This window comes from Zootoca vivipara, chromosome 14 (genome assembly GCF_965207765.1).
Source record: "Zootoca vivipara chromosome 14, rZooViv2.hap1.1, whole genome shotgun sequence".
NCBI classification, from domain to species: Eukaryota; Metazoa; Chordata; class Lepidosauria; order Squamata; family Lacertidae; genus Zootoca; species Zootoca vivipara.
The window spans coordinates 19,498,434-19,513,745 of NC_142597.1; the positions used below are offsets into that span (position 1 = coordinate 19,498,434).

A 15,312-nucleotide genomic window follows, 5' to 3' on the forward strand; every position below is an offset into this window, starting at 1 on the left:
GCATAGCATGATTGAAAATGATAAACACCTGAAGTAGGGCAATTGTTTGTTTGTAGTCAGACAATCCCCCCTCCTTTATGTTGGCGTCTGCCTGCATCGCATTAAATTTCAGTTCAGCATCAGTTTCACGCTGGAGCCTCTCTCTGAAACATTGTTGTTCAAATATGGTGGCCTTAAGATCTGTGACTAAATCTTCCTCACTGAATGACCAACTCTTTTGTCTTCCCCTTTTGTGGTGAGGCAGATCCCCAAACCAGCTGCTTCTTCCTCATGGATTTCCAGAACGTGTCCTCGTATGATGACAGCTACGATAACCAAACCCTCAACGGGTCCAGCCCAGGACAGGAGCCCCCTCAGTATAATTTCTATGCCATGCTCCTCACTCTCCTCATCTTCGTCATCGTCTTTGGAAATGTGCTGGTGTGCATGGCTGTGTCGAGGGAGAAGGCTCTTCAGACGACCACCAACTACCTGATTGTCAGCCTCGCCGTGGCAGACCTGCTCGTGGCTACTCTGGTGATGCCCTGGGGGGTCTACTTGGAGGTAGGCAGACTCTAGGAATAGTCTATTGCAACTTGCCCTGGTTAAGAAGCCTTGAAGCTCATCCATTTAGGGTCAGGAAGAGGTGAGCCCAAACACTTGGGAGGTGTTCAGATGTGGGGGAATATTGTGTTCATTTTTCTGATTATAATGCTACTGCTTCTGTCCCATTTTCTGATGTTCCTTTCGCACAGCAGTACCTGTTGCGTTATGGATCGATAATGCAACAGGTGGCTTTTTGATCGATATACTAGCATCCCACAATAAATTCCATTCACACCAGTGGGCCTGGTATAACACAACGGCAAATGCTATTAGGCAGTGTCGCTACCTAAAACGGCAAATGCTATTAGGCAGTGTCGCTACCTTTCCACACATGCATGCTTCTGTTCCACTATGTTTTCCCCATGAAAATGGCAGGAAATGACTGTATGCCGGTATAACACCCTAAATTATGTCACTTTACTTCCATGGAATTCTGGGTCAATGGGGTTGCAAACAGATTGTTTTGGAACCAATTCACAGACGGGAGCACTAAACTTCCATTCGATTCTGCTAGAAGTGGCCATACACTGAAGACGCAAAGCTGTAAATGCTTTTCTAAGGGGTGCCAGCATAAGATTAATGAAGTATTGTTCCAGCCCAATAGATGTTTTATATATTCGATACCAGGATGCGTATGCCATCTGGGAAAGTGAATGAAGGTCCCTCAATTTAGAGTCCAAATAATTTCTTTCTTTGATGAGTTGTTTAACTCTGTTAGAGGCAAAATTTGGTAGGGAGTCCACATTAATCCCATAATAATGGAGAATCTTACAGATTCCCCAATGGGATGCTATTCACCTACTGCTGGACATACATTTAAGTGTGATTACAGCACAGGAATACCTCTACTGCTCTTATTTCTGTGCTCCTTTCCAAAGTAAGCATAATAATAATAATAATCGATGGAAGGGGGCTTCTTTCCGTTCTTTGATGTTCGCCACACTTTTCAAGAGCAAGTACAGGCAACAACAGACCCGGACTCCCTCTGTATGATCTTTCAAATGGAATATCACCTTATCCCTTCCAAGAGAATAAAAATAAACAATGACTGATTTTTTTTAAATCAGACAATAGACAGTGTCATTTCGATTTTGATGGTTTTGCCTTGTTCTCGTTGAAATATTGCATGCATATTTTTAATGTGATGCACGAAACTCATTTGTTTGAATGCACTGCAAGAAAAGCGTTCCCAACAAGTTTTTGACTGCCAAGAAATCAAATTCCACTGAAACACACAACTTTTGCCCATTTCTAAAACTGTGTTTAACAAACAATATTTGCATGGGTGTGCTCTTTCCCCTTTGGAGTGTATGTGATTGGTGGGTGGGGTGGGTTAGATTTTTAAATACATATATTTAAATACATATACGTTTCTGTGTGCTGCTCTGGTTCACCAGAAGCGGCTTTGTCATGCTGGCCACATGACCTGGAAGCTGTACGCTGGCTCCCTCGGCCAATAATGCGAGATACACACACACACACACACACACACACACACACACACACACACACAAATTCTCAAACCATTTTGGACACATGGTGTTTGGGTCTTGCATTTCCTACATCTCCAAATCAAAGACCCCCCCCCCCTGTTCCTGAGTACTCCACATGAGAGTCAAAACATTTTTGGGGGGGTGCCTTGTCTATCACCTCCACCCGAAAATGCTTTACAGCTGAAAAGGCTGCTGTTGCAAATGCACATTGCTTGTCCCCAGAAGGCTTCTCTGCAATGCAGCTATAAGACATAATAGGGGGAAAATGCAACCTTTTCTATTTTGCTATGAACCACTCATAAAGTTTCGCTATAAAGTGATTTAATTAATAAATAAAACATCCCAGAGACAGTGTCATTCTGGGTGCCAGATGCCAGGGGCAGGGTGTCTACTGGCCTGATGTGACAGGTCTCTTCTTAAGCTGCGTTCCACAACCACCACAAAGAGTTCACTCCCCACCAGCATTGTGTGTAACACTTCATTAGTTTGTCTTCTAATTCCTTCTGAAGTCTCACATCCTTTCCTGTAAAGTGAATGATGCTGAGAGACATTGATGTAGATTCCAAGAATTACAGAGGCCAGGGAGAGCTGGGGGGCAGGTGGGGGGAGTCTGTTGGCAGCTTGCTGGATGTATATTCAGGTTGTGTGTTGTCTGTTTCCAAATTCTCCCCAGCTGATAGGATCAGTGCCGATCTCTCCGGACAGATACATCTAGATTTTTACATTCAGATAAGCTAGACTGCAACAGCCAAAAGCGGCAAGTGATGAACATCTGGAAGCCTGATCAAAGGTGTGATTTGTGCAGGAGAGAGATAGGGAAGGAGAGAGCGCTTATGTGGTTATGCTGGAACTGTCTTGCTTTAGGCACTTGAGAAATAAATTGATTGAAGAGATTGCATCAAAAAAGCTCAGATGCGGTCCATGCCAGCATTGTTTCTGCGCTTCTTAAATTATTCCATAACAAAACTGTCTCTACTTTCCTCTAGGGCAGCTGGCTCCCAACCTGGTGCCTTCCAGATGTTTGGATTACAATTCTCATCATCACCACCCAGCATGATCAGGTTGGCTGGAGTTGATGGGAATCGTAGCCCAAAACATAAGGAGAGTGTGAGGCTAGGGGAGGCTGCTGCAAAGGCCAACTGGCTGGAAAATGGAATAGATATACCTGGATAAACAAGTCTCTCCAAGGACTCAGCTGAAAATAGAACATTTCAAGTGTGTTGTAAAGTGCAATATACAAATGTGACACTAGATGGCGATGGTAAACTATGACGAATTCAATATATTTTTCAAAACGTTTTTTTTAAAAAAACACCATTTTCACAGCGTTTTCATATGTGTGTAGAAGAAGTCTCAAAGCTGCTAACATTCTCCTTTCCTTTCCCTTCCTCCCCCACAACAAACACTCTGTGAGGTGAGTGGGGCTAAGAGACTTCAGAGAAGTATGACTAGCCCAAGGTCACCCAGCAGCTGCATGTGGAGGAGCGGGGAAGCGAACCCAGTTCACCAGATTACGAGACTACCACTCTTAACCACTACACCACACTGGCTCCCTTTTTATTCTACCCAACTCTTCATTATTCTTGTAATGAGTCTTGGAGTTTCCCATCCTTAACACCAATGCCGTTTTCTTCTCAGGTGGTTGGTGAGTGGCGTTTCAGCCGCATCCACTGTGACATCTTCGTCACCCTGGACGTTATGATGTGCACAGCTAGCATCCTCAACCTTTGCGCCATCAGCATCGACAGGTAGAGAATCCATCTCTGATTTCCTTCCCGGCTTGCAAGGGATTGCATGCTCATCCTAGCACAGCAGGATGAATCCTTGCTTTTTCTGGACCTGAACTGTCCTCCGGCATCCTTCTCCTCCTTGTTTGTTTTTTCAGCAGTGCAGGTGAGCTCCAATGCCACACTGAGTTCCTACTCTTGTGTCTCCCTTCCAAACAGGTATACTGCCGTGGCCATGCCGATGCTTTATAACACACGCTACAGCTCCAAGCGCAGAGTCACTGTCATGATTGCTGTGGTCTGGGTCCTCTCCTTTGCCGTCTCCTGCCCACTGCTTTTTGGGCTGAACAACACAAGTAAGCATGATAAAATAAAAGAGGAGGTGGATTCTGTGCTGGGTTCAAGTCGGGGGGGGGGTGTCGGCTGTAAACTGAGCCAGCATTATCTCTCTCTGTCCTGGTCACAACACAGCCTTCCTCTTCTTGTAACCCCAAAGGGTAGTTTGTGCAGAAAACAAGCAAATGCACACATGTGCACTTACTTTCAGCACAGCTATTGGGAATAACAGCCCTTACTAACAGTGCTGGCAGAGGCTGATGGGAGTTATAGTCCAATAACAACTGGAGTGCACCATTGTGTCAAAAGCTGGTGTAGATACTCTTTATTCTCCTGCCCCAATTATATTTTCATATAGTTTTTATGAACCAGCAATGGCTCATTCAGAAAGACTGGCAAAGGTCCATCTAATAAAATAGCCCAGTGAGTCTCTTGGTCACGCTGTATTTCTGCCACAGCAACATCTAATCTCCTGAAGGGGTGCAAACTTCCACCACTGGATACAGAGGTGTGGTGGGAGGCACCATCTGGGTAACCGTGAGGGAAGAAGGCTCAGAGTTGGGGAGATGGTGGTGGGATGATAATGAGTGGTCAGAGGAAGAAGACTGGAGGAGGTGTCAGAAACTGCAGAGGTAACAGGGTTTAGTGAGTGGGAAGAGGCTGTGGCAGAGAGCAGTCCAGAATCAGAGGCAGAAGCAGAGGCTGGAGAGGAGGGAGACCCCAGAGAAAGATATGAAGCAGGCTGCTGAGGAAGCCTGGGGTTTTTCCCCTTCCTGCTGTGACCAGCTCCCCTCCCTGCTGGTCACCCAGAACTTGCAACGGTATGACACAATTGAAGCAGAAACAGGCAAAACAAAGGAGCCTCAGATTGCCTGGGAACTAACCAAGGGAGGAGGAGACTTAGAGAGCTGTGAGAAGGTGGGGGTCTTCAGTCCTTGCAATTGCCTCACGGGGGCAAGACCTACTGGGAAGAGTTGCTGTGCTCACTAGGCCTGAGCTATTTTGTTTCTTTGAATAAAGAGTTAACTTCACTGACACTTGGGGAGTTATTGCTGACTGGCTCCTGGTTCCCGCCTTCACACTCACTCTCCTCCTCCTCCCCATGTCTCTTAAATAACTTTATGGAACTGCAAGTCAGAAAGACTAGTAAGGCAGGGAGACAGCATGCCACCCCTTTGAAATTAGCAGTGTCTTGGGACGGGGCTGCTTCCCCACGGAACAGTGTCGTGTATGTGAGGCTGGATAGATTCCATAATAGCCATGCAGTCTCCACTGCTGAAGATCTCAAGCTTGCATTGGAGTTTATTGCACTGGGACCAAGTGTGATGAGGTTCTCCCCCAGAAACAACATCTTTTGCACCTTCTTGTAGTAGCACAAACCCACATGCAAGCTGGCAGTAGCTCCTAATGGCTGGGACAACGCTCCTGCAATCTCTTATGTCTTCCAGAGAAGAATGAGTGTTTCATTGCCAATCCTGCCTTTGTTGTGTATTCCTCTATCGTCTCCTTCTACGTCCCCTTCATTGTCACCCTGCTGGTGTACGTGCAGATATACATAGTGCTGCGGAAACGCAGGAAGCGGGTCAACACCAAGCGCGTCACCGCCACCAGCGTGGGCCTGGACCCTGATACCGAGGCCCCACTGAAGGTAATCAGAACCCAAGCAACACCCACACACCAATCTCCATCTCCTCTTTCCTCCCTGATCCTTATTTATCCCCAAGGATTTCCCATCTCCTCCTTTTCCTTCCCCAATCTTTGCTGTTCAGCGTGAGTGAACCTGAGATGGCTGTTTGGTTCTCTGACTCAGGTAGGGCTTCTAGGGAAAAGCAGCATAGTTGAGCTATGGAACTCACCTCCATAGGCGACGACAATGGCTACCAACTTGGATGTCTTTAAAGGAGGATTGGACAAATTCATGGAGGAGAAGGCTATCCATGGCTGCTAGTCATGGTGGCCATGATGTACTGCTGTGGTCAGAGGCAGTAATGTTCCTCAATACCAGTTGCTGGAAACCACAGGAGGCAAGAGTGCACTTGGGCGTGGGTCCTACTTGAGAGTTTCCCACAAGCATCAGTTTGGCCACTGTGAGACGAGAATGCTGCACTAGATGGGTCATTGGCCTGATCCAGCAGGCTCTTCTTATATTATTGCACCCCCTCATATAGGGGGACTTCATCTTCCTACCTTGGTTGACTGCCCTTGCCCTTAATAGGCACACCAGGAGCTGGGGCAACAGTTAAAAGCACATTGCTGGTGACACTGGGGAGAACAGTTCACCCTATATACCTCCCAAGAAAACCTGGAGGCATCCCAGTCCTGTACCATTTAGTGACAACTTCCATAACAATAGCTGAACAGGTGCAAGCATGAGATCAAAGTGGAAAAAACAGCCAGGGGCTATTCAGATTGTGGCCCTCAAAGCTTCTCGATCCATGCATTCGGGCTCTCAATAAATGTTCTAGTTTTGCTGCCTGTCCAAAGGATGGAAAGTATAGAGTTTATCAAGCACCTGACTGTTGGCTTATCTTTGTTTATTTTTTTGAAGAGGGGTATTCACAAGAATTGCAGGCGTAACAATGTAGGAATAACCTTGCTAGATCAGCCCCAAGGCAAAGATCTTGTCCAGCATCCTGTTCTCTCACAGTGGCCAATCAGGTGCCTCTGAAAAGCCCACTAGCAGGAGCCAAGCAGAAGAGCCTTCTCCCTACTTATGATTCTCAGCAGCTCGTTTTCAGAGACCTACTCCCTCTGGCATGAAGGCAGGACCATCATGGCTAGTAGCCTTCTCCTCCAGGTATTTGCTTGATCCTCCTTTAAAGCCCTCCAAATTGGTGGCCATCCATGACTCTTGTGGAAGCAAATTCCACAATGCAGCCAAGCGCTTTGTGAAGATTTGCTTTGTTAAATCCTGATTTTTTTCAACATTCAGCTTCATTGGATGGCTCTGAGTTCTAATATTATGTGAAAGGGAGAAAAAACATCTCTCTGTCCACTTTCCTCACACCACGCATAATGGTAGACAACTCTATCATTTCCCACCACCAGAATTGGCCCAAGGCATTTTGGCACCTGAGTTGAACCACAAAATGGCACCCTCCTCCTCTCCAGGGAAGAAGAAGTGAAAATGAAGATCTTCATCAGGAACAAGGTGGAATAAAGATCTACATTGGAATCTGCTGTCCACCTGAGGCAGTTATCTCACCTTGTCTCAAGAGTGGGCCAGCATTGCCCACCACCACCCCTTACCCTTTCTCTAAACAGGAATTGCTCCAGCCCCTTGATAATTTTGATTGGAGTGATTCCCCTTTAAGGAAAGGATATAGAGCAGGCATGTCAAACCTGCGGCCCTCCAGATGTTTTGGCCTACAACTCCCATGATCCCTAGCTAGCAGGACCAGTGGTCGGGGAAGATGGGAATTGTAGTCCAAAACATCTGGAGGGCCGCAGGTTTGACATGCCTGATATAGAGGTACTATAGAAAACTTTTTGAAATACATCTCTTGCTTAGTTTTTCACGCACCTGCCTCACCCAGGATGAGCTGCAGACTTTGCCAAGATGATCCCTGTTTATTCAGGGAGACACACACAGTCATGGCCCTCACATCTATATCCTCCACCCCACCCCCCAGTGAATTCCAAATCCTTCTCTCTAGCTCACAGGCCAGACTTATCTCTTCTTACACTCCCTGTTTGTCCTTCCTTGCTTTCCCTCCCTTCCTTGCACTCCCTCCCTCCCCACCCGTAGAGCAAATGCACTCATCTAGAAGACGTCAGGCTCTGCACACTCATCATGAAGACCAATGGGAGCTTCCAGCTTCACAAACGGAAAGTGGTGAGTTGTACTACAAGCAACAGCAAACTTCAGGCTTGCAGGATCTCTTTCATTTCTGGAGTCCCTCCAGCTGGAGCCAGGAACTCAGCTCCAGGGAAACAGACATACACTTAGAGAGGATTTCTCTGAGCACTTGCTCAGCTCAGGAAACCTCAGTCCCGTCCCGTCCTGTCCCGTCCCGTCCCCCCAAAAAAGTCCATCCCGGGATTTCTCCCAAGCTTTCTTCCTTTCAGCAAGTCCACTCCATGCAGGCTCCAGGTTTTGTACAGAGGGCAAGACACTCTCCCAGAGTCCAGCTCCCCAGTGAGGCTGCCTCCTCACCACCATAAACTGCTGCTGTGCTCCTCTTCCTCATCACATGTACTTCTGAGCAGGCAGGCAAGGACGTCTCCTGCTCCTCCTCCTCCTCACCACCATAGCCTGAGACAAGGTAACTGGTGGATGAACAAGTTAGTGGGCTGCAGTGCTGAAGAGGAGGAGCAAGTTCAGGTAGTGCTCTTGTCAGTGGGGCTCACTGGTGTAATGTTTGTCCTTGACAGATGCCCAACTTTGCCGTCCTTTTGTGCAGGCCCTGAACCTGATTTAAAATGGGGAAATGCCTAATGTTGTTGCTACTGGTTACCTGTATGGTATTATACAGCTCAGGACCCCAGTATCTCAAGAACCAGCATGGCTCACATGAAGCGACCCGAACCCCGCAACCATCATCTGAGGCAATTCTTTGTGTGCCCTGTCCCTGTTCAGAGAGTGGCAAGAATAGTTCGTGTCTTTTCAGTGGTGGCCCCCAACTTGTGGAATGCTCTCTCTGAGGAGGCATGCCTGGCCCCATCTTTATCTCCTTTAAGGTGCCAGGCAAATACTTTTTTCTTTACCAGCATTTTGGCCCTTAATTTGGGGTAGTAGCACTGTGGCCTCTTTCAGTGGGGTAGGATCTGTAGGTCCCGCTATATATTTACGTGGCTGTGTTTTCGGATTTTTATTGGCTTTTCTAAGTTGGCCTCAACGTATGTTACTTTCTAAGAAAAGCAAGTAACACATGTAAATGATCATGAGTCTACAGCTCCTACTCAATCCGCTCGCCAGCCCCTTTGCCAACCCTCTCCCCCCACACCTGTCCAGCTCCTCCTCCCTCTCCACCTGACCAAGCCTTTACACCTCACCCATCCTTTTGTCCATGCCTTCATAGCTCGCCCCAACCTCTTTTAAAGGAGGCTATCTATCCACATAACGGCTCGAACAATTAATATATCAGTTCATTTGGCATGAACAAATAACATATTTTCATATTCCAGAATGAAAATGTATCATCTTAGAGATAGATTGTGCATTAAATCAGAGCCACTTGGGTGTTGAGTGTCTGGGAGAACAGGATTCAAATCCCCGCTCAGATCGCTGAGTGTCTTTGGGCCAGTCATTGTCTCTGTGTCTAATCTACCTCACAGGGTTGTTGTGAGGATGAAACGGAGGGTAGAGAACCCTGTATGCTGGAAGAAAAGTGATACATAAACGTGGTGAAAATAATTAATTTAATAATAATAATAATAATAATAATAATAATAATAATAATAATAATACATATCAATAGTATATGGAAGCCATGAATTGGATTACAAATGCAATTGTTAAAATCTGGTATTAAAAAGTTGAATGTGCTGAATGGGGTCAAAATGCACTTTCCCTTCCCCAGTGTTTGGTCTTGGATGGCATGAGCACCAGAGCTCCATCAAGCCCTGCTGCTGCCAACCAGAGCTTAGAACTGCACCCCCCCCCTTGAGTCACTCTTTGAACGAAGTAATTTAGGTAGGTTTTCTTAAATCCTTTTTTGTAAAAAAATTATTTAAAATGGGGGAATAATCTGATCTTTGTCCAGGATGCAGTAAATCACATGGAAGAGATGGAGATGGCAACCAGCACCAGCCCTGCAGAGAAAACCAAACACAAGCCACCTGTGCCAAGTAACAACGAAGTGGCCATGCCAGCTGCTTCCAACCTCTGTGCCAATTCCACTCTGCGGTCGCCCACGGATGGCCCACCAAAAGCGGAGAAGAACGGGCATACAATGGATAACCCCAAAGCAACCAAGATATTTGAGATCCAAACAATGCCCAATGGCAAGACGAGGACCTCCCTCAAGACGATGAGCAGGAGGAAGTTTTCGCAGCAGAAGGAAAAGAAAGCCACGCAGATGCTGGCCATAGTGCTTGGTAAGGGTTCCATGTCACTTCCACCTCTAGTCTACAGAAGTTCTCCATTCATCCAAGAGACACCTTCCACTATGTTTGATAGTAAATTTGAGGCTTCTGATCATAGCTGCCAAGTCTCCCGCTGAAAAATGCGGGATCAGCAGCGGCGCGGCACCGGAAGCCACTTCTACGCATGTCCGGACATGCGTAGAAGCGACTTCCGGTGCCGCGCTACCCATGTCTGGGCACCGGAAATTGGGCGGCGCCAGTACCCAAAATGGAGCCTCCCTGGCAGGTAGGAAATCCGGGGGATTTATGGGTTTTTTTCCAATCCGGGCTGCCAGTGGGAAACGGTTTAAAATACGGGGGTTTCCCGCGAAAAACGGGAGACTTGGCAGCTATGCTTCTGATGCCTTTGTTCTATGTATTTATATCAATCATTATAAACTACTCTTTGCATTCTTGAAGTTCCTAAAGTGGGTATTTTTAAAAAATCATTAAAGTAATAAAGTAGATATAATTAAAATAATAATAATAATTTCTGCAGCAGCCTCAGTCAACCTGATACCCTCCATTGAATATAAGGAGATCAATGGTTACTTCATTGTCTGAGGCAGCTGCTTAGTAGGAATCATCAAAGAGAAGGGCAAATGGTGCAGGAATTTCTTGTTGAAATTTGCTGAACAACAATTCCCATCAAATCCAGCTAGAGCTGATGAGAGTTTCAGTCCAACAACATCCAGAGAGCACCAGGTTGGTCAAGGCTGATGCCAACATAATACATGTTGTTGGACGGCAATTCCCACCAGCTGCAGCCAACATGGTCAATCATCAGAGATGATAGAAGCTTAAAGTCCAACCATATCTGAAGGGCCACAGGTTGCCCATCCCTGCATTACCACTTGAGGAATTAAATTATATAACAACTGCAGTAAAGTCTAACACCAAAGATGCAGTAGAAATTGAAAGAGGGCGGAGGTACTTTGGAAAGGTCTTTGACTAAAGAAAGCCTCTTGATTGTGGGGCTCATAACACACCTTCTACAGGGAAGAACAACCGTACAGTCGTACCTTGGAAGTCGAATGGAATCCATTCCGGAAGTCCATTTGACTTCCAAAACATTTGAAAACCAAAGTGCGGCTTCTGATTGGCTGCAGGAAGCTCCTGCAGCCAATTAGAAGCCACGGAAGCCCTGTCGGACGTTTGGCTTCCAAAAATAGTTCGCAAACTGGAACAGTCTCTTCCAGGGTTTGCGACATTCAGGAGCCAAAACGTTCGAGAACTAAGCTCTTTGAAAACCAAGGTACAACTGCATATTGTTCTGCAAATGGCAAGGAATATAATTTGTTTCTCTGACATTCCCCACATCTGATGGTAGCACATTGCATAAGTTAACTGCATTCGGTTGTGAAAAAGTACTGGCTAGCCGCTGCAATGCTAACCTGGCTCCTTTCATTTGTCCTCCTGCAGGCGTCTTCATCATCTGTTGGCTCCCATTCTTCATCACCCACATCCTGAACATGCACTGCAACTGTGGCATCCCCCCGGCCCTGTACAATGCCTTTACATGGCTTGGCTATGTCAACAGCGCTGTCAACCCCATTATCTACACCACCTTCAATATTGAGTTCCGGAAGGCCTTTATGAAGATCCTTCACTGCTAACTCTCCCGAGGACCGGGTGCATGATTAGCATGGTCCTACTGGGGACCGTGAAGACACCATGTGTTCTGCCTGGACAACGAAGCACGCCCTGTTATGGGTGTCATGCCTACATACATTTGTCAGCTGGGTTGAAACCACTGTATTGGTTGAAGGTTGTCTCATTCATGACCAAGGTGGCATTCAGACTCTGGGAGACTGATGAAGAAGAGTTCATTTCAACTGCAACCTTTGCACTGTGCTAGAAACAACAGCAGTTAGGAAAAAATGCCCTAAATAACACCTGTGGTCTCCAGTGTTCATCACAGTGATTAGCCGAGCCTAACAGTCGAATGCATTGACTTGCTCGTGTGTAGCTCTGATGGATACATTTCTCACCAAAGACACCACCATCCTGTCTGCTTTGCAATAGGAGAACCTCTCTCTGCCACTGCCCCCCCCAAACCAGCCAGGACTTCTGAGGATTGTCTCCATTGGCCTTGCCTTCAGACTTCAAGGTCTGGTTTGGCAGGCTGCATAAAGGCATTCAGTAGCCTCAAAACACTGTTGCCGAGAGGAGAATGTAAGAAAATGAAACCTCAGGACGGAGGACACTGTATAACAATGATGTGTGTGCGTGTGTATATATACAGTATATATATATAATTGAATGAACTGAGCAGAAGCCCAAGCCAAAAAAAATAAGAATAATAAATTAAAATATACAAAATCTTGTCTTACATGGTATGCATTGTAATTAAAAGGTGTCTGTGCCCATGATGCTCAAAAACAATAGCCATCTCCACAAGCATCCACCAGCATCCCTTGCCTTCTCCAGCATCTTCTCTAATTACATGCTATTGTCCAGAAGGGAATCCAGTGGAGTTGGGGATGGAAGAGAACTCAGAGGCAAGGAGGGGTAGGTGGAAGGCAAGGAAGGGCTGTGGCTCAGTGGCAGAGGTTCTGCTTTGCATGAAGGAGGCCCCAGGGGTGATGGCCTCTGATGGCCGGGGTGGGAGAGAACCCTGCCCCAAATCCTGCAGAGCTCATGCCAATCAGCGTAGACCATGTCAAGGCAGACAGATTAATGGTCTGGTTTAAGGCAGTTTCCTAGGTTCCTAAATCAAGCATTCAAACTGAAGAAACCTCCAAGGAACACTCAATGAAGCATAAATTGTTAGGAAAAGACTGCTCGGTAGGAGAGCATATGCATTACTACTACTACTATTACTACTACTACTACTATTTATATACCACTGCCCTATACCTGGAGGTCCTGCAGTGTTCACAGTGGGCTCCAGAATTAATTCCTGCTATCTCCAGTAAATGTTTTAAAGGTCAAACAGGTAATGATGACTCTCTCAGAGATTGCTGTGTTGGTTTAGATTAGCTGTTGCCAACATCATAAAGGTAAAGGTAAAGGGACCCCTGACTATTAGAGCCAGTCGTGACCGACTCTGAGGTTGCGGCGCTCATCTCCTGTTATTGGCTGAGGGAGCTGGCGTACAGCTTCAGGTCATGTGGCCAGCATGACAAAGCCGCTTCTGGCAAACCAGAGCAGCACACGGAAATGCCGTTTACCTTCCCGCTGTAGCGGTACCTATTTATCTACTTGCACTTTGACATGCTTTCGAACTGCTAGGTTGGCAGGAGCTGGGACCGAGCAAAGGGAGCTCACCCCGTCATGGGGATTCAAACCGCCGACCTTCTGATCGGCAAGCCCTAGGCTCTGTGGTTTAACCCACAGTGCCACCCATGTCCCGCCAACATCATGCCCACCTGTAATTTCCAGCAACTGCAATTCAGGTTCATGCTGCTTCCATCAGTGGAGGTAGAACAATAGCCAGTATGGCATATGAACAGGGTTTATTTTCAAGGTTTTATCTGAGACATCATTATTCTGGCATGATGGGAACTATATCCAAACTGCGAAAATCTAGCATATCTGTGGAGAGCCTGTTGCATGGGAAGCCCATCTTGCAATGATTTAGTTCACATCTGAAAGTGGGCCTACCTAATTCATACTCACTGAAACAATGCGCAAACAGAAACACAGCCGTCCTTCGAAATACTTCTCTGAATTTAGCAATGGAGTTATCGGTCCAAGTAAGGTATAAGAGAAGAAGAAGAAGAAGAAGAAGAAGAAGAAGAAGAAGAAGAAGAAGAAGAAGAAGAAGAAGAAGAAGAAGAAGAAGAAGAAGAAGAAGAAGAAGAAGAGGAAGAGGAAGAAGCAGCAGCATATTCTCAGGCATTAAGATGGGTGTAACATACAAAAATGCATTATATTTGTTAGGGAAATGCTTTGAACAAAAATGTGCATTGGGAGAAGTTTTGCTAAAACCACTGATGAATTTTGATGAATATTTTTTTAAAAAAATGCAAACTGATGAGGGAATGTAGAGAACTGAAGAATAGAAAAATGAGAAAGGGGGAGCAATTAAAATGGATGGATTTGCCCATTTCTGTTTGCAATGCAGTGATTGGGCAAGAGTAGATTGAAGAGCCTTTTCTCAAGGGTAGTGCCAGATGGCATTCTTTCCTGGACACAGACCTGGGCCTTTGTGTTTTCAAGGAAGGACACAGCGCAGGCAAAAGAAAAAGAAAAAAGGCATCAAACAGTCTAACTGAGAGGAGACAAAAACGCCACCCTCAATATCCAGAGCAGTTCCGCGATTGAGATTATTTGTTTCTAGGTCTCCCGTCACATCTCATGCTTTGACATCTTGCTGTGACCTCTTCAGTACTCTCCTCTAGCAATTTTTAAAGGGGTAAAAATATAGCATTTCATGCTATAACATTTAAATGTTAGAAATCTAATTAAACAGATATTGCCAATACAGGTTTAGTTAGATTTCTAACTTGTGTCCGCAATAAAAAAATTGTTAGGGATCACTAGGGATGTGTAGTTGCTCGTTGGTACGATGCCCGGGGGGGGGCATTTTTCTGACTAAATGTTTCCACGTCACCATCAAGGTATTTGTGGTTTGCCATCAGGAAGCTGTCACTGTCACCCACAGCCATCACATTGAATTGACAGCACCCTTTGCCACCCCTGTAACTGCTAGCTGTACCCAGTTCACAGTACCTTTTTGTACAGTCGGTTAATAAAATGGCATGGAAATGGATCTCTCTGGAATTTCATTCACTAATGTATCTGGTGAATAAGGCAGCACCTTTAAGGTTTAAGCCTAACAATTGTTGATGACCATGTTTTGGAAACGTCGAGCTCTCATGACCTCAGTGTGCTTTACACAAAGTCCACTGTTAATGTTAGGGGAAACCCACTTTTCTCACATGCAGAATTCACAGCAGGACTGGAACAAGCTAGACTCAAGTTGAATCCCTCTCCTCAGTGAAGGGATCCAGCTGACGAACCTGTCTCTGGGATGTACTGCATGAGCCTGGAGATTCATGGAACTGATTGTTCTTCCCTGCAAAGAAACACCCCCCCAAAATAATAATAATAATAATAATAATAATAATAATAATAATAATAATAATAATAATATATCC

General features: G+C 45.8%; 1 protein-coding gene across 1 annotated transcript; it reads left to right on the top strand.

Moving 5' to 3' along the window:
- The first annotated feature begins 270 nt into the window (after window positions 1-270).
- DRD2 (dopamine receptor D2) lies at window positions 271-13,913 on the top strand. Its single transcript, XM_035139525.2, has 7 exons — window positions 271-543; window positions 3,717-3,826; window positions 4,025-4,161; window positions 5,590-5,789; window positions 7,890-7,976; window positions 9,847-10,180; window positions 11,630-13,913. Exons 1-7 carry the CDS (start codon window positions 271-273, stop codon window positions 11,821-11,823), a joined length of 1,335 nt encoding a protein of 444 aa, XP_034995416.1. The 3' UTR covers window positions 11,824-13,913.
- The last annotated feature ends 1,399 nt before the right edge of the window (window positions 13,914-15,312 follow it).